Genomic DNA, 21,887 nt, shown 5'->3' with positions numbered 1-21,887 from the left:
AAGTGCTTGGCATTGTGTCTGGCACAAATGGTATATTATGTCAGCAAAGGTTGTTATGTCACGATGATGACTACTACAACCGTTACCACCACTTTTTTTAGGGATGGTGAGAATGGTAAGAAACCATGTCGTAGGAGCTGGAGCTACCTACACAAAAGACTCTTTCCAAAAGATAGGTCAGTTCTGGGAAGGGTTGTGCTTGAGAGACAAGGTTCTAGGACGAGGCTAGCCACTTGCATTGTGACTGGAACCCAGGAGGAGCTCATCTTCATGCAAATGTATTCAGACGTGGAAATAAGGCTGCCCTGCTTATTGGGCACCCACGGTCTAGCAGATGGATTGCCCAGGACTCGTCTTGCTGCGCTTGCCTCATTCTCCTCTGTGATGAAATGAAGCTGAGAAATTGAAGCAGATGAGGCGAGCTCTGTGGTTGGGGAGCGTAGTTCGAGAGGTGACATGTCAGAGAGAACTTGGGGGCGAGGCGGAACTGGCTTCTTCCAAAGGGCAGCAAGGCCTGTGTCTGGGAACCTGCGTGTTGGCTTAAAAGTCTTTAAAGCAGCTAAAATGCATCCTTTTAGCAGGAAGAGAGGTCGCAGATGGGTGGAAAGATGAGAAAAAAGGGAGCAGAGAGTTGAAACAGCAGGATGCTCCCCAGGATGAATAGGAAGTGTCTGATATGTCATCCCAAAGTCATTTGAATGTGACTTTTTAATATTGAGAATTCCGCCTCTTGTCCATGGCCACCTATATAATCCAGATCTGTAGTTCCCCTTAGGAATGCTTGGCATGTTGGGCTCTCCACCCCCTCTTCTTGATCCTTAGCTACTAATGAGTCTCTCAAACTGCCTTAACCTTAGGAGGGGTCCTACACTCCTCAACATTGGGGTGTGGGAGGGCGTGGGATGCCTAGCTCTCACGCAAAGCAATCTAGCAGACTCTCTTAGATGTTTTCTAAAGCCAAAGCAGCTCAGAGGAGTGTGTGCTGGTCTCTGGGAATACCAGAGCCAGTTCCTCTAAAAATAGCTTTCTTCCAGAGAACCCACAGTGAGAAGATTCACTGCAGATTTCTTTGAAACTGAGCTCCTACCAATGGCATCGTTCTCCCTGCTCTCTGTCAGTTCTCTGAACTGGCTCTAGCCTCTTCGGGGAAGAGCCAGAGGCCCACATGTTCCTCTGTTCTGTGGTCTTCAGACATCCTCCTGGGTCTTTGGAAGCTCTGGAGTGGCCATCTGCACTTAGGGCCCCATCCTAATCTCTGCCCCATCTTCTTCCATTTCTGCTCTGCGTCCCCACACGGTGTCATGCAGTGTTTCATGTCTTCTGCTACAGAAGGTAAATTTGTTCTGTGGAGAAAGGCCATGGATGGACTTCAACATGAAGTCATAGTGAAAGCATCTGGGGGGAAGTAGCCCCAATGTTCATCCTGCCTACCCTCAACCCCATTGTCATCTGGGGTTGCGGTACAGCTGCTTAACGATAGCAAATATTCCCCCATTACACTGGTCACTAGAGGGTTTAAGAGAGAGAAAACTAAAAACACAACACGACAAATCGGCAAACACAGCCAAAGAGAGGGAATGCTCTAGAAATCACAGAAGTCAGTGATTCTGGCCGGGCGCGGTGGCTCATGCCTGTAATCCTAGCACTATGGGAGGCCGAGGCGGGCGGATTGTTTGAGGTCAGGAGTTCGAGACCAGCCTGAGCAAGAGTGAGACCCCGTCTCTACTAAAAATAGAAAGAAATTAGCTGGACAACTAAAAATATAGAAAAAATTAGCCGGGCATGGTGGCGCATGCCTGTAGTCCCAGCTACGCGGGAGGCTGAGGCAAGAGGATCGCTTGAGCCCAAGAGTTTGAGTTGCTGTGAGCTAGGCTGATGCCTCGGCACTCACTCTAGCCCAGGCAACAGAGTGAGACTCTGTCTCGAAAAAAAAAAAAAAGGTCAGTGATTCTGATGTCCCAGGTTTCTGAGGGACTATCACATGGAAGGAGGGGACGCAAGGTGGAAGGAGCACAGGTGGTATAAAGGAGAAGCTGGTCAGACAGCAGGATGGGCTGAATCGTCCTGGGTTTGGATCCCAGTTCTGCCTCCTACCTTGAGCATGTTTCTCAACATCCCATGCCTCTTTCACGCCCCCTCTTTGCATAATGGGGGTCATCGTATGCACCCTAGAGATTCCCCATGAAGATTAAATAACATAACATGTAGAAAGTTAGCACGATGTTTAGAAGCCACTAAAAAGAATATAAAAAGCAAAAACCTGTGCAAAGGTAGGTTTTGTATGCATGTGTACATATGTGACATGACAGAATGATTTAGTCTCAAGTTCCCACACTATTCTTTATCCGTTGTTTCTAAGATGAAAAGAAATGTCCTCTGTAGGCCTCTGGGCACATGCATAGAATAAGAAGAGCGAATCCGGCTCTGTGTCTGCACCTCTGCTCTCTGCAGGCAGTGCCAGGCGTGCCGCAGACAGCAGGTTAGGAATGGCCTGTGTGGGCACATTCCTCATCCTCGCTGTGAACCAAGCAGATGCACTCAGTGGGAGAGGCTAGGACTCCTTGCCTTCCCGAAGAACCACAAGAAGCAATGTAGAAAAAGGGCAAGGCCAGAAAGGGGCTGCCCCAGAAGACTGGCCCAGGGTACAGCCTTGAAAGGAAACCTCCCCTTCAGCCCGATTCCAGGCACCAGGAACTGAACCTCTGGACTCTGGGTTGTTATCTAGTCTCCAACCGAATGACCCATGATGGCTTGGAGGAAGAATAACCATGGGATTTCCTTCCTTTAGCATGATCTGGGCATCCTAACAAGTCCTCAAGTCAAAGGAAGACTAAGAGAGATGGGAAAGAGTTAAGAAACCACAAAGGTGGCTTCTGGGGGAGGGCAGGGTAGCCTAGGGGTTAGGAACACAGTCACTGGAATCAGACCAACCTGGGTTCAAGTCCAGATTCTGCCATTCACTACCTGCCTGGCCTTAGGCAAATTGATCTCTCACACCACAATTTCGGCACCTGGAAAATGGGTGTATTACTAATACTACTCACTTCATAGCACTGTTGGAAGGAATAATATGAGCCAGAGTGAGAAGGGCACAGGGTCTGACATATAAAAAGCCCTCAATAAATGGCAGGTGTCCATCACTTCCTCACCACCACCACCCCCACAGCTAGTATTTCAACACAGCTCCAGAACCTCTTGTCCAGGTGACTTGCAGACATGCCCCTGCACTGGCCATGCCCCTGCCAGTCTGTCTGGCATCATGACAACTTACGTATTCCTGGAAATTTATTGTGTGCAGTAGCATGTTTGCAAATGACAGATCATTCAGGAAGCACCTGAGGAACTAGGGCAAATCAATACGGAGCTCAAATGGCTGAAATCCCCATCAGATGTTCCCATTGTTTTTGCTGGTGCAGGAAGACGCTCAGATGTTTGATTTGTATGTTTGTTTTTATGCTAGTTCTATTAAATCAGTTAGCAGCCTGAAGAATGTTTGCCAGACAAAGGAAGACACGTGCCAGTTAAGAGAGACCTAAAGCAGCTGTTGGCTTCAGACACACCCATAAATGTGACAGCTTTTGCAGATGTGAACGCTTCTTTCATCCTTTCCACTGGGGTTTCTGTACTGGGGTCTGGATCTTTGCATCCTTGTTCCAGGCTGCAAGACTGGGCTCTGTGCAAAACCTACCAGGGGGTACCTGCTGCGTAGAGACGTTGTGTACACAGGCACACATGTGTGCACACTCCAGCCTTGCTTCCTTGGCACAGGGGCCGTTTTCCCTGCAGATGAGCTAGCAATGACTAACAGGATACGGGTGCTTCGGCTCCTAATGGTGTTCAACAAGCTCAGTGCTTGAGAGCTGGAGCTTTGGAATCAGAAGAACTTGGGTTTGAGTCCCAGCTCTAGCTCTCCCTGACTTTGTGGATTTGGACAAGTGACTTAACCTCTCTGAGCCTCAATTTTCTCATGTTTAAAGTGGGAGTGGTAATAACTAATGAGATCAGCCTCATAGAGGGGTAACTATTAAGTCAGAAGAACCATGAAAAACTCTTAGCCCAGTGCTCAACATCGGAACACCTGGTCCATCTTAGCTCTCGTGGTGGTGGTGGTGGTGGTGGTACATTGAAGGTACACCACGTGTTCACGACTACCCTCCCACCACCTCAGACAAATTCCTTACACCTCCTGGGGCAAGGGTAACCCCCCTCATGTTAGGGACTCGGCACCGTGAGGGGCCACGTGTTCAGCCAGGACTCCAAGCAGCACGAGAAGCTGAGAGACTGCAGTTGGAACCAAACCCTGGGTGACCAAGTCCAAGGGGCGCAGGCCGCAGAGCAAGTCTCTGCCGGGGTTAACAGGCTAAGCCCGGGATTCTCTGTTCTTTGTTCAGAAACCACACCTCTGCACTCCGTCGGTATGTTTTATACACGGTCACGTCTATCTTTCACCTTCCTTCAACTCCTGCATCTTGTTGTCCGAGTACCAACTGCCACAGAGGCCGCATGGCGTCTCAGTGTGAGCACTGCGGTGTTCCTCCCTTAAACTTCTCCGTGACCTCGAGAAAGCCACTTTCATCTGTGAGCCTCGGTTTCTCCATTTTCGCACATGTGTAGTGGCAGTGTATCCAGTAGAGAGATGTCAGCTCTGCCACTTACTAGCTCTGTCACTTTGGACAGGTTATTGGAGCCCTCTGGGATTTCTCTTCCTCATCTGCAAAGGGGGGCCCGTACAGCTCACCTCATAAGTGTAAGGACTGAAGGACATGAGTCAATTGGACTCTGTAAACCACAGCACTTCATGTTTGTTATGGCAGCAACAGACTTCGGTTCTGTGATGGACTGTCTTGGGCTGGTTTCTGTCACCAGACTATTAAATTCCTTGTGGCCGGAGTCACATCTCATTCATTGACTCATTCTTCCCTTAGTCCTTGTACCCTCACTAAAATGGGGTTTGATTGGGCACTCCACGGAGAGCCCAGTGACCTCACTCCCAGAACTGACCTGGCTCGCGTAGGCTCTTGGCCTGCAGCTGGGAGCGGCAGATCCTCTTGCCAAAGCCGAGCGAATTGCTGCCGTTACAGACAGTGGCTCTCTCCAGAGGCATCTTCCAGCCAGAATCCCTGGCCAAAGGGGCAGGTGGATCACAGGATTCCTGGACAGCTGGTGCCACCTGACTGGCAGCCCCAGAGATCTGTGGAGCTACTGCCGTGGCTGAGAAATCCCTGCTGAACTCTGTGCTCAGCTGGAAAACGGGAATGTCCTTGGAACTTCTCAGTCAAGGCAGGCTGCCTCGGGTCCGCTGTCTCTGTGGGTGGCTGTGTCCAGTAGCCTACGGTCCCTGAGACCCTGTGGCAAGCTTTTGTGGCTCACCATGAGCCAGCCAGCCAGGCCCCTGTCCAGCCTGCCTGTGACCGTGTTCCCAGTGCAGCACACTCCCCGGCCCCCTCCAGCAGGGCGCAAAGACATTGTTAATAGACCGTGGCAGTCTCATTTGTAGACTCTATTCATCTGGCAGCCAAGAATGTATCTGTCCTGGTACTCCCTCTCTCCCCCCACCCGCCCTTCCCCTTCCCTGCTCCCCTGCCTTTTGCCTGGAGAGTGATTTGTCTGTGTTATGGGTCGGCCTGACAAACCCTTCCACATTAGCAGCTGAGATGTTGTTTGAAATGGGAAAATTGCTGGCAAACTGCTCCATTAGCGGTTCCAGTAACAAATACTCTGTTCCCCCAATGAAGATGAGATCACAGAGGCACAAATTAATACAACTGTCTCCCCCACTCTGCAGCGGGGATTATTCTTCAAGATGAATGGGTTCATCCCGGCCGGAAATTCGCATCCACTAGATGTAGCCCTGCTCTCCCCCAACCCACCCCCATGTCCCCTCCACACACACCTTTTTTTGTGTGTCTTCCCAGCGGAGGGTTTGGGGAGCAGCAGTGCCACATGAGGAGGTGATGACAAGATCTGCACCTTGGAGAGAAGGGAGACGGATGGGGATGAGACGCGGAGTCCTCAGCCTGGTCCAGGGCGCCATTCATCACCTGTAATAGAGGGCCCCGCCGTCCCCCGCGTGCCTGCTTCCCACCACCACACCTGTTCTTGGTGATGGGAAGTCATTTGAGAGATGAAAGAATAAAGAATGGAAATGCTCACTCACTCCCCATGGCCCCTTCTCTTCCAAGGAAGTTCTGGGCCATGGGCCTGCAGTGTCTCTTGTTCTTTGCAGAGTAATAGGAGAGGAAGCATTTCAGGAAAGTTCGTAGGAGCCTAAAGCCACAGATCCCAGCTGCAGCCCAGGGGAGTGGTTCCGTGTGGGCCCCTGCAGCCTCCAGGATGTCAGGGAGCCAGTTTGATGGATGTCAGGCTGGGAGGCTAAAGACGTTAAGGCTCTTCCTCCACCATATTAAAACAGCCCATTGAAAAGCCCAGAAATGCAGTGAGCCAGTGACACGTCTGCCCCATTAGCAGCGTGGCTGAGTTTGTAACCGAATAGCAACGCGGTTCCAGGACACATGAGCATTGCCGGCCCGTGGTCCATCTCTTTTAAACTCTTCCTTCTCTTTATCCCTTTGACTTGTCCAGCGCTCTGCTTGGTTTCTGCCTACAGCTTTCCCTGAAGAGAGTAGCTGCTTCCAAACGCAGTTTACAGTAAGCAAGAAACAAAAACCCTGAGGGAAAAGTCATCCTTTCTAGCGTTCTCCACGGAGAGTTAGACCCTTGGACGGTGTTCCACGTGGCAGAGCCTGAGCTCTCTGGCTGTTGCAGTGCTCGTGGGGTCTCCCTTGGCCAAAACGTGCGCTTTGTGATGACAGAGGCGATCCCGTTCCCAAGGCCAGAGAACACAGTAACCCTCAGTGACCACTTGTTGACAGGTGAATGGTTAATTGCCTCTTCTCTGCTCTGTTTCCCAGACGCCTAGAACAGAACTCCATCAAGTCCATCCCAGCAGGAGCCTTCACCCAGTACAAGAAACTAAAGCGAATGTGAGTTTCCCCTGTGGAGAAATGAGCCCAGATATTTTCAGTTTAGGGGGTAATTTCCAGTGCATAGTGAGCAACCTGCCCAGGTGACAAACCACATCCATTCCTCCTGGACAATTCAGTTCCAGACCTGGAACACTCTCCTAAGATTGGGAGGTAAGATTCAGAAGCGTTGCATGCAGATTGTGAGGTGTGTGGGATTCAACGCATAGAGCTAAGAGCCTCTCCAGCTGTAGCAAGGTAAACTTATCTGATGGGAGGTAGGGATGAGTTGGCCTTAATATCCCATATCCCCATTTTTATTGTCCTTTGGCTTTGGTGATATGGACCTAAAATAGGGGTCAGCAGAGATGTGACAGTGGCCCCACAGCTGTCTGCACCTCTATCACCAACATCCCTGCAACCACACATACATGCATGTAACAAATATTTCGTGAATGTCAACTGCAACCAAGGATGTGTGGGTAGAGCAATGAGCAGAAACAAAGTCAGCTCTCATGGAGTTTACATTCGAGTGGCAGAACACAATCAATAAATAAATACCAGAAATTGATCAGTACTAAGAAGTAAAACCAAAAAAAAAGGGAGGGGAAGGGGACCTAGAGTGATGGTGGGGTCATCTCTTAGGTGGGTTTGCCCGTGAAGGCCTCTGTGTGCAGGTGACGTGAATGAAGGGGCGAGCACTGAGCACTGGGGGAAGAGCAAGGGAAAGGCCCCAGGGAACGTGCATGGATGGCGCAAAGGGGAGGGTCGCAGGTGGAGGTTGGACAGGTAGGTAGAAGCTAGATCACGTGGGCCCTTTAGACCGAGATGAGGACCTTCTCTTCTTTCTAAGTAAAATAAGAAGCCTTGGAAAGTACGGTCAACATAGGACGTGACCACGATCGCCCCCAACATCCCCATTACCACGTAACCCATGTCACTTCCACCGCTACCTCAATCAGCACCTGGTGACGCAAACTCTGCCTCCCCTTCCTGATCACAGCAGCTTTGACAGCACCACGGCGTCATCGCCTGTATCGCTGTCACTGTGACAATGTCGTCATTCTTCCCCATCATGCAACGACCTTGAGCACTGCTCTGTGAGTCACTCAGAGCCGGGGACTGTGAAGGGAGGCCAGGAGGCTCCAGATACAGCCCAGCCATTGCCATCATACATATGACAGTTCTAGAGCGAAGACTTCTTTCCTTTTTCCGGCTAAGAAATCATTTAGTATAGCCCAGTAGGCCAGATGCTGTTTTCATTCCACTTCCTTACTCTCTCCAGCCCTGCACAGAGGAAGGAAAAAGGGCAGGTAGAAATACGCACCGGCTCGATCCTATTTCTTCCTTCCACACGAGGCTGAGTCATTGGTTTCCCTTGAGGGGGAGGACCTCCGTTACAGAGGTTAAGTGTCTGCTGATTCCTTTTATGTTAAAAATAAACATCCCTGGGAAACAGTGGCATTGGTAAGCTTTACCCTCAGATCTCAGGAAGCCAACTTCCCATCTTCCTGGAAATCCAAACCAAACAAGATTTTCTCCTGGTGCAATTCCAGAAGTGAAGACCAACATAATGAAGCAGCTCTAAGCACGTACTTCTTCCATCCCCTTGGCAGCATTCCTGCTGGAGGAGCTGTATAAATATAGGCCTTAATATTTAAAACCTCAGGCCATTAATCTCCTGGTGTCCCCGCTTCCCCAGCTCACTCTCCATGCACCCCCCTCAAATTCATTTTTAAAGCCCAGCTTGATTATGCAGCCAGATAGTAATTTTAGTGAAAAATGACAAGTTCAGTCACTGCCCCAACCTATATGTCTTGCATGATTTAAGTTACTGCTCTAATTTTTTGTGAAGTCCAGGTAATTTAGAGCTTGACTATGTTTTACTGTTCTTTCTCCATCCTATTGGATTTGCCATGATCTGTGCATTCAAAATTCATAAGACCTTCTCAGTCACGACCTGGAATGTGAATTTAATTTTTGATCACTTCTGATGCTACTGATATTTATTATGATGCCCTTTATTTTTCCCCCAAGGGGATGGCAATAGAGAAGAGAACTCACTCAAAAATTTTCGACTCATGGAACTTCAGAAACCTACACTAAAGTGCATAGCTTGGGAGGAGTAGGACCCCTGGTGAGAATGGATTTCAAATCCCTAAGTCTGAATTCCTCCTACATGTACATGATCAGTTTATCCCTCATATCTAACAGGAGAAAGTTTCCCCCTCGACTATAACTGAACCACATCCTGCTCTTATCTCTTAAAAAAGAAGAAGGATTCTCTCTGAATAATGACTGCATCCCTACCTATTCCTAGTGGTCACGTTAGTATTAAAAACACTTCCAGGTAAAACTTTTAAGGGTTGAGTATCCCTTATCTGAAATGCTTGGGACCAGAAGTGTTTCGGATTTGGGATTTTTTCAGATTTTGGAATATTTGCATGTACATAATGTGATATGTTGGGGATGTGACACAAGTCTAAACATAAAATTCATTTGTGTTTCATATACATCTTATAAACATAGCCTAAAGGTAATTTGATGCAATATTTTAAATATTTTGTGCATGAAACAAAGTTTTGACTGCGTTTTGACTTTGACCCGTCACATGAGGTCAGATGTGGAATTTTCTACTTGTGACATCATATCAGCACTCAAAAAGTTTCAAATTTTGGAGTATTTTGGATTTACGATGCTAAACCCATATCAGGTAGAGAAGCCATTTGTAGGGAGTGTAAAAGGCACCAGAGATAATCTTTTGGTCTTACAGGATTGATTCACTGGCAGTTCTGACACCTGGGGGCCAAACCTGTGTTTGGCCAGAATGGTGTCTTAAGACCCTTTTCGTTTGCAAGCTCTTAGGTAGAGCAGTTTTCCACGGGCTCTGGGACTTCCTAGTCTCACACTTACATTCCCTGCCTGACTCTTGTAGGCACTTGAATGTGCCACCTCTATTCCGAACAGTCTGGCAAAGCTACCTCTTCTGTCATCCAGTTCATAAGCCCGGGGGGACTAAGGTGGGTCTGAAACTGACCAGATACTAAAACACTGTGGCCTAAAGTATGACCCAGGGACCACCTGCATGGGAGTCACCTGGAGATTTGTGAAATATGCATATTTCTTGCTCCCACCCCCCAGCCTACCAAATCACGCTCGACGTGGGTACTTTTTAATCAACACCCTCATGATCAGGTTTGAGAACCACTGGTCAAGAGGGACTCCAATGCCCAGAGTCAGTTCTGGGACCAGCCCACTGTGGACTGGGATGGGGTCAGGCATGGAGGTTTTTCAGGGCTGTTGTTTCCTTCCTGCAGAATTGAGAATTAAGCCCAAGTGTGCCAAATGATCTCACTTATACGTGAGATCTAAAAAAGTTGAACTCACAGAAGCAGAGAGTACAATGGTGGGGAGTAGAAATGAGGATCAAGGAGATATTGGTCCAAGGACACAGAATTTCAGTTAGACAAGAGAAATAAGTTCAAGAAATCCATTGTACCACATGGTGACTGCAGTTGGTAGCAATGTATTATGTACTTGGAAATCACTAAGAGAGTAGATCTTAAGTGTTCTCACCACAAATAATAAGTATGTGGAGTAATACATAAATTAAATAGCTTGATTTAGCCATTCCACAATGAATACATATCTCAAAACATCGAGTTGTATATAATTTCATATATTTTTTTTTTTTTTAAAGAAAGACAAAGTGACCACCAAGGGCAATTCCCAGCTAAACTATCACTTCTCCGATTCCCACTCTCCACCATCTCCAAACCACGAGGCATCTCACCTCATTCTATGGGGTGGGATGAGTCCAAAAGTCTAGTTGTGGACTAAAAACTAGTTTGCCCATATAAAGCCACAAAAAGCCAGAGCAGAGAGCTTCCTGCTGGCCACAGGACTTCCTCTTGCATGCTAGAGGTCCGAACACCTTGAAGGGACAACCCATAACCAGGAGGCAAAAGGACAAGACGGGCCTTCTTGACAGTCTGGTCTGAAGAGACCCCGCGTGCTTGCCTGACATGCCTTGCCTAGGCAGCCACGCCGAGGGCGAGTGAGATTAGGATAATCCGGGGTATTTGCTTGTTAAGACCCTTATCCAAAAATGGAGCGCTGAAGAAAAGCCCAGCATAAGCCGACGAGGTTGTGAGCACGGTCTGCGGATTTGTTGGAGGCGATTTCGCCAGCTAAAGGGATAAACTAGACAGCTGTGCTGAAGAAGCCTTAACCTGTGAAGTATCTTTCAGTGCGCAGGCTTCGGAGACAGGGAGGGGAGGGAGCAGAGGCCCGGGCAGAGGCCGTCACGTGGTCCTTTTGAAGGCTGTGAGGAGGAGGAAGGAAACAGACTGAGCACATTCCCGCTGCCTCTGCTGCAGAGGCTGGGAGGCTGCCCTGTCTGGCCTCACTGGAGGCAATGGCTTAAGAATCTGCTTAGATGCGCTTTTTTCTCCACATTCTCTTGTCTCTTTTTTGTTGACCCTCCAAGACCCCAGCTCTCCCTCTTCAGCACAAAAGCAAAGACCCATTGATTTATTTTGTTAAAGAAAAAGAACAGGAGGGGTTTGTTGTCACAGGAAATTGGAGTATCTCTCTTTCCGGTGACAGGAGCCCAGAGGCCATCCCTGAACTAATGACTCTGAGAGAAAGAATTCCCCCTCAGTGAAGAGCCATTAGCAAGAGCTGGTGGCCGGTTCTCAGAAGTCCCTGGAATGCTAGCAAGTGGGCAGCCTCAGGGCCTCTGGGGAAGGAGCGAGGGTGAGGGTCGGAGACTTCTCTGCACCAGCCAAGCCCCAGTGGAGTCCAGTGTTCTAGAATCCTTCTAGCCCACAGCATCCTTCTCACTCACATTTTCCGAAGCCCTGGACATTACCGTGCCCTGGGCTTGCTCCCACATGAGGAACTCTGCCAGCCAGCGACAAGCCCACGTATCAAAGGCGTCCCTTGAGAATCCCATGATGTGCTTACATCACACGGCCGAGAGGATGCACTGAACCAGACAGAGACTTAAGTCACGGCTCAAAACCTCCTTTCAGGTCAGGGAGGAAAAGTCACTGGGGAGGCGAAATGACTCAGGACTTTCTGGGAGAAAAATAAGCATTTGCTGAGACATGAGACAAGAAGATTTCTTAAAGGAACCCTGGCCCGAAGGCGGTTGGGTAAGACTGGTTCCTGCTGCATTTATGCCATTAATAGCTTGCTAATGAGACCCAAGGCCCTAATTTAACTAGGCTCATTTTTTCACCTACAAAGGGAAGGCTCACATAGGCATAGCGCCATGTCCAAATCAGGATGCCGCAGTGAGTATTCTTGGACAGCCAAGAAGAGTGGCACAAACGTAGTGGACTTTATCAGGAGGCAGTTGAACTGGAGGCTCTTTAAGCTCCTTCTCTTGCACTATGAATAAATAAATTGATTGATTGATTGATTAATCCGTACCATTTTGAATGCCTGAAATGCTTTATTCACGCTTAGGAATGACCATGATCACACCTTTGAGCCATGTTCTCAGACTTTCCCGTTAATGTTTTCAGAGACATCAGCAAGAATCAGATATCGGATATTGCTCCAGATGCCTTCCAGGGTCTGAAATCACTCACATCGCTGTAAGTGGGGCCAGAATGGGGACGGGGGCGGGGGAGGGGGTGGAAGAGGGACGAGGCCATATTTTTCAGGAGGTGTTTATCAAGGCTTTATGTTCCCTTACACACTTGTGGCAACCTGGTAAAAGAAACAAATATTTCTTCAGGGGAAATTGATCTTGGGGAATATTTCTACAACCCAAATGCATTATTTTTATTGATTAAGTGCCTAGCAGCTTTCCCAGTTATTGGCTTCTAATTCGAATGCATCTTCTGCTCTCACCTCGCTTCCCCCGCCCCTGCCCACGTGCCACGGTAGCACCGTCGTCAGGAGAGGATTGTGATACGTGTTTGTAACTGATATGGCCATTTATGTGGCCTTGCCACGCCAGGAGCTTATCTTCTTCCCCTGATTTTCAAGCTTTTTCTCATCGCCATTGTTCTGGGAACACGTCCTCCCTGTCCTACAGCCCTTCCTTTCTTTGATTTTGAAGCCCTTAAGCAGGCCATTGGGTGGAAACACCCACCAGGGGCTCTGAGACCCACGGGGGCAAGAAGGGGTGGAATTTTGTCCTGGTTCTGTAAGTGACTCACCTTGTGGCATGGGGCAGTCACTTGAGCCTTGTGTCATCTCTTTATAACTGAAGAAATTAGGTAATCTAAGCTCCACAAAGACGGGAATTTTTTTATCTATTTTATTCCTGGATTTATCCCTGGCATCACAAACTCTACCTGATACGTGGTTATTGTGTAAAATAAACAAAAAGTCTTGTTGAATGAATAAATGTAACTCTTCCAAAGTCCGCAGTTAAAAGTGGGAAAGGCAAGATTGAGACCCAAGCTGTCTGGCTCCAGGACCCACCCTTTCGATCAAGCTGTCCGTATTTTGCCTCTCTGTGCAGCCCGTTTGCCTAATTTACAAGAGGGTGGGTAATAGGAGGCACATCTTTCCCCCACCTGGCCCCATCCCACTGGGCAGGGGCTGAGGACAGGGAAGTCTCTGGTGCAGCTGTTGCCTGCTGCTTGCAGAGTAAATTAGTTTCATTTATCGAATAGAACATCTGGCTGGGATATCAAAGACAGGCCTGTGTGTGAGATTAGTGTCTGCTTCTTGTGCTGAAGATCACAGAGGAGAAGGGATAGGGCTGCCTGCCACCAGGATCCTATCTCTGCCCTTACCCATCCTCTTGTTCCCCTTGTCTGGCTCCCCTCAGCCACGATCTAGCAGCAGCCTGAGCACAGTGAGCTGCTTCCTGTCTTGCAGGAAAAGAAATTCGAAATCTGGTTGCCAAAGGTGAAACTGTCATCCCGCTGGCCAGTTGTGAAACACATTTGGGCATTAAGTAAAGCACTGCTCACCCCCGGTTCATTCACTCATCCGTTCGGCAGATGCCTGCTGTATATGGAGCAGTGTTACAGGCACTGAGAATGTGGCGGTGAGCTGGACAGACGAGACCTTGGCCTCAGGGAGCTTATCGGTGAACACAAACACACCCAATCCCAGCTCAGGAGGGCTGGGGTAAAGGGCTGGAGAACCTTTACCCCTCAGCTGCTCATTCATTCATTCATTTACTCCTCCATTCAACAAATATTTATTGTGCTAGATCTTGTTCCATTTGGGGGTCTAGGGACCCAGTCATGAACAAGCCACATAATGTCGCCACATGTATGGAGCTGGGTGGGGGGCAGAAAACATTAAAAATAAATTAATGTATAATTAGTATAATGTGACTTGAAGATAAGTGGTGTGAAGAAACAAAAACAGGGTAACACATAAACTGAAATATTAAAGAGAAGTCTCCCAAGGAAGAGATGGTTGAGCTCTTACCTGAAAGTCAGGGAGAAGGTAACCAAGGCAAGATCTGGGGCGGGAAGCCAGCCAGGTCTACACTCAGATGCCCCCCAAGGTGGGCACACAGGCAGGGGAGTCCCAGCCCGCTTCAGCCTGCCAGAGAGTGGTCCTGAGGGGTGACGGGTGGTGCGAGGACGGCTCTGCCGCAAGCCCCCCAGCCCTGCTCTCCACCAGCCCCTGCTACTCTAGAAGCTGTGACATCAGCGGAGACGAGCAGACAGTGACATTACTACATTTGGCACAGTGAGCAGTAAGGCATTAATATGAATTACAAATGTGAGCCTGAGCCATCATGCCGACTTTTATTTAGTCATTAATTTGTTGAAACATTAATGAAACACACCCGCAGGCTGGTGGGGACGTTCACTCTTCACTCCCAGTGGTGTCTGGAAATGGGGGGGGTTGGTTTATGGCTCCATTTACCATTTCCGCATCCTAATATTTTGTCTTCTCAAAGAAGGGTAACAGCCTGGATTTGCGATCCAAGTGAGAATTGGATATTGCGTTCGTTCAGTGCCCCTTGGGGCCCAATAGGGGACTTACACACACACACACACACACACACACACACACACATGCGCACACACACACACACATACACACCCTTAGTTCAGTTCCTGGTGCGGAGGAGGCAGGGCCCAAAAGACAGCGCAGTCTGTGCTATGGACGGGAGCAGAGAGGCCAGCAGAGCCCCCAGTGCCTGTGCTGCGGACCAAGAAGGTCCGGGCACAGGGAACCACTGGGTCCTAGGGAGGGAGACCCAGTCGACATCTTCCCCAGGCCTCTCAAGACACCGAGGACGAGGCCGTGAACAGGAGACATACCTGTGTGAGGGGCGCTACAGGCCTGAAAGACAGGGGCAGGAGGGCTCTGAGTTCCTGGGCTCCTGGAATCAAAGGACAGGAAAAGGGGCGGAAAGCAGAAGCCACCCTCACGCAGACACAGCGAAGCTCTGGAGTTTCTCCTGAGAGCCAGTCCTTGACTCAGCAGTCCCTGAGCCATCTGGAGGGGACCCCAGATGCCCAAAGCCCTGTCTAGATGGATGATTGAAGGACTCGGCTCAGGAATTCCTCAGATGCAATGGGATATTAAAAGGAAATGTTCGATAGGCTGGGCTCAACCTGATCAATACCCATTGAAGACAGGGCTGGCCTCCGTCACAGCTTGTTTATTGCCTGGGTGTGAGTCACGTTAGCAGCTCAGGGAGACACCACAAAGGGACCGCTTCTTCCTGTCATGGATTATGTATCAGGCTGGGCCGCCTAGGATGGTGGAGCCCGTTCCTCCGCGCCTGCCGGACAGCTGCCCTCCAGCCCCTGGCTGCCCTGGCCCACCTGTGTCTCGCTGATGAGGAAAGGGATCCAGCAGGCTGGGCGAGCGGGTGTCCTGAGATCCCACACCCAGAATTGGCCGAGGTGACAGCCCCCTACACGAGTGGGTTCCGGTGGTCTCACATCCATGGTGACCGCTGTCTTCTCCTCTCTTCCAGGGTGCTCTATGGGAACAAGATCACCGAGATTGCCAAGGGACTGTTTGATGGGCTGGTGTCCCTACAGCTGCTGTGAGTAGGAACTTTGTCCCTGTTTGTGTCTCTGGGACTGTTTGCAGGCTCTGACCTGAAAACTTTGAGCCATGGCCTGGAGAGTTCTTTTGACTTTATGTACACCAAAAGGGGAAAAAAAAAAAAACAAATCTGAGCTGTCTACCCCTCCCCCTCCATGTCCTTTTTGTTTGTGAAAGGAGAGCCAGGGATCCGGCAGAGGGAGGCCAAGGTCAATGTGTGCAAACCTACGTGATACAGCTCAGGACCCTGACCTGGGCATGAATTACTAAGCACAGGTCTGGGGCTAGAAATCAGGAAAGAGTTGACTCCCGGAGGCGGGGGGGACATCTTGCAAAAGTGTGCAAAGAAAACATGCGCACACCAGATTCCAGCACTAAAGCTGAGACAGAGCTGCTGATAGACATGTGACCTTGAAGAGGAGTAGGGGTGGGGTGAAATAAATACAGAGAGCACAGTCACCAGTGTGACTCTATCTGGGTAAGATACGGCTGAGGAGGGAAGTGTTTACTTAATTTAAAGGAAGAGTTGTTGCCTCGAATTTTAAACTCTGTGATTATTTGTTTACATTTATTTCATTCTGGTCATTTGAGCTTAAATGTTTGAAGAAGATAATTGAACTCTGATATAGAGAAGGAAGGAAAGGAATTCAACTCATACCATATTTTAAGGTTTTGTGATCAGAGGAGAATCATCTCTCGTTTGTGATCAGGCAGCTGTAGTGTCTACGCACACAGACTGTGGGTGTGAGAGTGTATGTGTGTGTACATACGCACACGTTTGCTCTGTGACCGTCACAGTTCCTGTGGGTATTCGGAACTAATCTTGAGTATCCTGTGAGCAATGGAGAATACCAAGTCTCAGAGAGGGAAATGACTCTCCCTCAGTCACACAGCAAAACAGGTGTGGAAACTGGTATAGAACGTACATGATGGTGTGATTCAGATGACTCCCAGCCCCCCGAATAGCATATGATGTATGTTCACAGAGGTGTGCGGATGTGTGGGTGTGTGTGTGTGTGTGTGTGGGTGTGTGGGTGCGTGTGTCTTTAAAATTACCTCCAAGTCACAGGCAGTGAGGAGGAGGCCTGGGGCCTCCCTGCCTCCCGTATGCAGTTTGGAGGAGCCGCAGTGTGAGTTTGCAGGCCCGGTGGTCAAGCTGGGTGTCTAAAAGAGTGGGAGGCACTGGAGCAAAGTGGGAGAGAGGAAAGTGGGCAGCACATCCTGATGCCCAAGGGATTTAGGCGCGTTGCGTTCTGCCAGGCTGGTGTGAATGGTTTTTTTATAATCTGTGTGTTTGCTCGTGAGAAGGAAAATGGCTTTGCATACTTTAAGGAGAGGCAGAATGTGGATTAAGTTGCCTAGCACAGTGCACGGCTTGTATCAAAGATTCTGTAAATGCATATTTAAAAAAAAATGTATCCCAGCTCCACGCTGGAAGGACTCTTCAAGAAAAGTGGTGAGATTTTTCCTCCAGCCCTTCCTTCACACATCCTTCCTCTCTACCCTTCCTCTGTCCTTTAAGACTCATTCCTGGACAGATTCTTCCGAAACAACATAACAACGTGAATCATGGTGGGATGAGAAGCCCAGCAGGTTTCCAGGCAGCAGATCCATCATCGCAGTAGTCAGACTTACTTTAAGCAAGAGCAGGGAAAATCTCTACCTTTTTCTCTGTGACTCCCCCCGTCTCTGTCTCCACGTGTATCTCACTCTGTGTGTCTCTGTGTGGGCATATCTGTGTTCACAGGTCCCAGCCCTCACGGGGCCTTTAAGGCTATTTGTTAGAAGGACATGCCGGGGCTCTGCAGGGAACTGGGTGTTTCACAGATGGTGTTCTTTGCTTGTAGCAAAGAAACTGTAAGTTATAACCACCACCATAAGGCTGGTTAACTGTAGCTATTAATCCCCCGAAAGAAGAGTAACAAAAGCATCCACCTTGAGGTAGATTTAGGGGTGTTGCATTCCACCAGGCTGGTGTGAATGTCCTTGTAGAATGTGTGTTTGCGTGTGGGAAAGAAAATGCTCTTGCACCCATGAAAGAGACAAAGGATGTGCATCAGAGTGCCTGGCCCAGTGCATGGCGTGTGTCAAGGATTCTGTGAATGCATATTTTTTTTTAAGAAAAAGAAACGTACTTCATCTCTGAGCTGACAGAATGGTGAGGTTTACAGAACTACACTTTGCATGGGCTGAGCAACAACTCCAGTTTAGTATCACCATTTTGAGCAGATGGAATTGAGTAGCTGGGATAAAAACAAAGCATCTCCCCTCTCTCGAGACCAAGAGTTGACACAAGTCAGGCAGCCTGACTTTCCAGAAAGAACCAGCAACTAGGGCTCGAGTAGCCGTCATTGGGTTTTGACCTGCTGTTGGGCAGTTGGAAAGCAGGTCGCGATTAGATCTAATTTAGTGTTCAGCCTGCTGCAGATTGGATTTCTCCCTGTTAGACTGGAGACACTCTGATAAGAAGGCTCTGATTAGAATACCCTGGTAGTCTGGGTAATTTCCTCTCCTTTGACTCGAAGGCTTTTTGTGAGAGGTTTGTATTTTTTCTTCTCACTCCAGCTCTCAAATTATTGGTACAAAAACGGAGCTGTGTCTGCTGCACAAAGTGGTCCTGGACATTTCCTTTCTGGCACTTGCGATGCTGCCAGTAATAAAGTGGGTACATCGAAGTTGGGGTTCCTGCCTGCCTCTTTTCTTCCCCCATTTCTCTTGACTTTTCAGCCATCCCACCACACTTGCCCATTCCAGTAGGTACCCAGCCAGCTCCCCTGGGTGGTTTTCTTGGCATGTTCCTTTGGGCAAATGGCCAGAACTCTTGACCCTTCTCTGTAGAATACCTGAGTTTCTCAAAGGCTGTAGCAAGTGGGTCTACATGGACAAGTCTTCAGCCCTGCTAGGAGATGCCCCCTAGACATGGCAGCCTGTCCTGAGCCTTACAAGAGTTACCCGCTTTAATTTAAGTTCCAAAATCATAGAGTTCAAAGGAACTTCAGGGCTCCAAGCACAGCCTCCTACCCAGCTAGGACAGAAACCCCTCCCACTCACGGACAAATCTTCTTGTCACTCACTTGCTGATGGTTGCTGTGATAAGTCCTCACTGCATCATTAGAAGGTCAGAAAGCTCTTTTTTATACTAAATGTCAGTAGTGGCTTCTGGGAAACTCCGAAAAGCCTGCTATCATTGTCTTCAGATGTTTGAAATAGCTACTATATCTCCCTGTAATTAATCCTAAACAGGTTGAGTTCCTGCAGCCATTCATTGTGTGAACGCACATTCATTGTTTATCACAAGCTACCCTTACTGTCTTTGGGGACGCAAAGGTAGTCTGTCCGCATCCCTCCTTAACACTGGCTGCTAGTGAGTGAGTTGGGTGCCCATTTAAACACTATGAATTGTGTTTAGAACTGAAATATCCCACATGGAGGCATCTCAAAAACTCAGGGTGAGAACAGGACATATTACCGGGCATGTGATCCCAATCTAGGGACGGGAACCGCTGGATTACCAGAGAAGTGACCTTATCTTCCTCCTCACTGGAAGCTCAGAGCAAATGTCTCGCTCCTCTCCACTCGCTGCCCACCAGGCTCCTGGGCCATCTGTGGAGATGGTGATCCTGGGTGGGCAGCCAGCCGGTCTGCCCCTGGATGCCTCGCTTGAAGCCCAGAGGTCCACCCTCCCTGAAGCAGGAAGCACAGTCAGTGTGTACCTAGGGGCTGTCATTTCCTCCTCTGACGGACAGCTGCAAGCTGCGCAGTTACAGCTGCCCCCCAGGGAATAAAGAGCATCCATTTAGTGCTCATCGACTGCATGGCATGCACAGGGAAGTCACTCAAGTGGGGAGGGCAGTCATTTGAGGTGGAAGCTTTTAAACTCGCTCCAGGAGGTCTTAAACCAAACCAGACTGTCTTCATGCTGGAATAAGTTAAGACAACTCAGGAACCTGTTGTTTAATTTTCTTGGAAGGCAGACAAGACCATTTGAGGCTCTTGGAGTTTGCCAAGCAACGTGCCAGTTACAGAGCAGTGAGCAAAACTTCACTCCCTGTGGCTCCCTTCCCCTCGCCAGCTGTTTCACAGGGACTCCTCACTACTGCTGCTAATAATAGCAGGTAACACTTATCGAGTACTTAATACGCTCCAGGATCTGTGCTGAGCAACTTCACGTGCATCATCCCATTTCATCTTTACGACACGAAGAGGAAGATATTGTCGAAAGGTCCATTTTACAGATGGGGAAACTGAGGGTTAAGTGACTTGGCCGTTGTCACTCAGCATGTCAGCGATGGAGCCACGTTTGGAACCTGGACAGGCTGACTCTGGAGTCCGTGCCCTTAGCCAAGCACATCCTTCCAGAGACTTCTGCTTCCCCTAGTCACAGGCTGGTCTGCAGAGCAGTTCTGTGACGTGCAGGACAAGAATTCCTCACGGGCGGAACTCAAGCCGGGGAGAAGGGGCTGTGAAGTATCAGTCAGCTCCTCGCGTCACACCTCGCTATAAGTCATGGCCGCTGTCTCCAAGGAACTTGCTCTGGTTCCTTGTCGTCACACCACTGGGGTCTGCCTTCAGCCCCGCGGGAGGGTGACCACGGCGCTGCTTGTCTTTAGACACTCAGTTGAGGGGGGACAGTGAGAATGTTTCCAGCAGTGGAAGGAAGCAGACTAACGTAGTGATGCGTTCTTGAGGAAGAGGTGCCTCGCTCTCTTGTGTACCTGGCATTTGCTAAGGAAAACCCTTGGGGAGACTTAAATTCTCATCCTTCCATGCCTGGTCATTGAGCGAATGGTTCACCCTCTTAAAGCACAGATTAATAACCAGGTGGCAATCAGACAGGAAAGCGACCACCCCAATAGTCGTCTGGGGAAGGAAGGGGCACACCTAGCCACAATAGGTAAGGTCGCTTGATCTCCTCATACCCAGGGAACGCCTCTCCCTGTCCAGTCTCTCAGAATCTCAGCTTTCCTCTGACTCCCTTAGGGAACCCACCTGCTTGCACCCCATTCTAGGACACTCCTGAGTCTCTGGAGTGGAAGAAAGTCTTGTGTTTCAGACAGGCCACCCGATGGCGTTGCTGCGTGCGCAGTTTCCCTTGCACCAGGAATCACCATGACAACCCACAGCGCTTGACAAGCCATGCAGTCATTATCACGAGAGAAGGGAAGAGTCATCTTTGCCCCTGCTTGGGACTAGGAGGACTCCTCCTGTCTCCTGTGTTTAGCGTGATGCGGCCCCGAGCGCCCGTGCACAGGCACACACGAGATTCTGGGCAGGGTCAGAGTTCCTCAGTATCACAATGCCAGGCATCACTAGGTTCCTCCCCACATCTGGCCTCAGGAGACTGCTGAAGGTCAAGTTAATCTCCATATTTCATAGGGGAAGGATGAGAACATAATGTTCTAAAGTGAGAGAGTTGTCCTTATTACAACTAATGGATAAAGAAATTCAGGATGACAGAGGGATAATTCTAGAAAAATAAAAAAGAAGGAAGGCATCGTAATGAGGGAGGTTTGTCTCTATATCCTGCAGCCTAGCCAGGGATCTAGAATAGCTCCTCTAATTGGCGTCCTCACTAATAGTTCATGCCAATGTGTCGTGGTGGTAAATACTTCCAGCGACACACACAGTACTTCTTTATAAAAAATAACCAAAGAGCTTTTATAACCCCGTTTTAAAAAATTATTCTTCTGCTTGAGGAACCAGATGGCTGTTGGTACCATCTTTCTCCTCCCACGTATCTGCATCTGAGTGTTTACGAAGCAGAAACTGCGCTGCCCTGCTTTCGTAAAAGGAGGTCCACGAAGCATCCCTCTTGGCCGGAGCCTGGGCCCATCTTCCTATTCCGGGGCCTTTCCTAAAAGAACCTCCGTCCATTCTCCTGGAAAGGGCCACTGCACTCTTCCTTGGCACAGCTCTCTGAGAAGACCT

At 49.1% G+C, this 21,887-nt stretch overlaps 1 protein-coding gene across 2 annotated transcripts in view; it reads left to right on the top strand.

The window, feature by feature from the left end:
* SLIT3 (slit homolog 3 (Drosophila)) overlaps nt 1–21,887 on the top strand; it is a 593,250-nt gene that overhangs the window by 472,616 nt on the left and 98,747 nt on the right. For both annotated transcript variants that reach the window (XM_012649737.1, XM_012649736.1), the window contains exons 10-12: nt 6,912–6,983; nt 12,497–12,568; nt 15,886–15,957. In XM_012649737.1, the coding sequence (XP_012505191.1) occupies nt 6,912–6,983; nt 12,497–12,568; nt 15,886–15,957 (216 nt within the window). The remainder of the gene's footprint in view (nt 1–6,911; nt 6,984–12,496; nt 12,569–15,885; nt 15,958–21,887) is intronic.

Source organism: Propithecus coquereli, unplaced genomic scaffold (assembly GCF_000956105.1).
Source record: "Propithecus coquereli isolate 6110/MARCELLA unplaced genomic scaffold, Pcoq_1.0 Scaffold301, whole genome shotgun sequence".
Taxonomy (NCBI): Eukaryota; Metazoa; Chordata; class Mammalia; order Primates; family Indriidae; genus Propithecus; species Propithecus coquereli.
The sequence above is the reverse complement of the archived record's forward strand: the minus strand, read 5'-3'. Positions and strand labels throughout refer to the sequence as shown.